This window comes from Parasteatoda tepidariorum, chromosome 11 (assembly GCF_982258835.1).
Source record: "Parasteatoda tepidariorum strain Cologne lab strain chromosome 11, Ptep-v5.0, whole genome shotgun sequence".
In the NCBI taxonomy this organism is placed as follows: domain Eukaryota; kingdom Metazoa; phylum Arthropoda; class Arachnida; order Araneae; family Theridiidae; genus Parasteatoda; species Parasteatoda tepidariorum.
In genome coordinates, this window is record NC_141765.1 from 6599652 (window position 1) to 6600864 (window position 1213).

At 35.3% G+C, this 1213-nt stretch overlaps 1 protein-coding gene across 1 annotated transcript; it reads left to right on the forward strand.

Annotated features, from left to right (window-relative positions):
• LOC122271011 (protein FAM200A-like) lies at positions 1-990 on the forward strand. The gene has a single exon (XM_043050721.2). The coding sequence runs from the start codon at positions 1-3 to the stop codon at positions 988-990; it is 990 nt and encodes a 329-aa protein (XP_042906655.2).
• Positions 991-1213: the final 223 nt, after the last annotated feature.

The following is a 1213-nucleotide window of genomic DNA, read 5'->3' on the forward strand; positions in this document are numbered from 1 at the left end:
ATGTCTGTTACACAAAAAGCATTGCTTGCGTCTTATAAGGTTTCTTATAGAATTGCTAAATGCAAAAAACCCCATGTAATAGGAGAAACTTTAGTGCTACCTGCAGCTATTGACATGGTAGCTACGATGCTAGGTGAATCATATGCTGATCAACTTAAAATCATTCCACTTGCAGATAGTACGGTGGGAAGACGAATATCCGATATATCTGAAGATCTTTGCGATCAATTAATAGAAAAAGTAAAACGATCTTCTTTCGCGTTGCAAGTAGATGAGGTTACAGATGTTCTTAAGGAGGCACACTTGATTACATATGTAAGATATGTTGTGGAAACTGATGTTAGAGAAGACATGTTATTCTGTAAACCTATTGAAGGCAATACTACAGCAAGTGAAGTTTTTAATATGATTGATAAATTTTTCAATGAATATAACATTCTGTGGGAGAACTGTGTTGGACTATGCACAGATGGAGCTCCATCTATGGCAGGAAAAAACGCTGGTCTACAGGCACTAGTTCGAAAGGTGGCTCCTCGGGCAAGTTGGACGCATTGCATGATTCATAGACAATCACTTGTTTCAAGAGATATGGGTGAAGATTTACTAACAGTATTTCAAGTTATTATAAGAGTTGTAAATTTTATCAAAAATAGCCCATTAAGAGGAAGGCTTTTCGCAAAATTGTGTAATGACATGGGTTCAGAATATACATCACTTCTATATTATTGTGAGGCACGTTGGCTTTCTCGTTCCAAAGTACTTCAAAGGGTGTTTGAGCTAAAAGAAGAGATCGCCATATTCCTTACTGATAATAATAGAGATGAAGCAAACTTGTTTTATGACACGAAATTCCTTGTAAAACTTGCGTATTTAGTGGATATTTTTCAAAGACTCAGTACTTTAAATAAATCAATGCAAGGGCCTCAAATTCATGCTTTTGTCCAGAAAGACAAGGTTACTGCATTTATGGGAAATTGGAACTGTGGATAATAAGTTTGAAAAATAATAACTTTGATATGTTTCCCACTTTTAAAATTACCTGTCTTGCAGATGAAATAGAAGAAAGTAAAGTTCTTATTAATAAACACTTGACCAGTTTCAGGGAGCAATTCTCGCTTTACTTTAAAGATCTTGACATGTCCAAATATGAATGGATTAGAAACCCGTTTGTGATTGAAAAATATGATGATTTTGGCCTTACGACAGCAGAGCA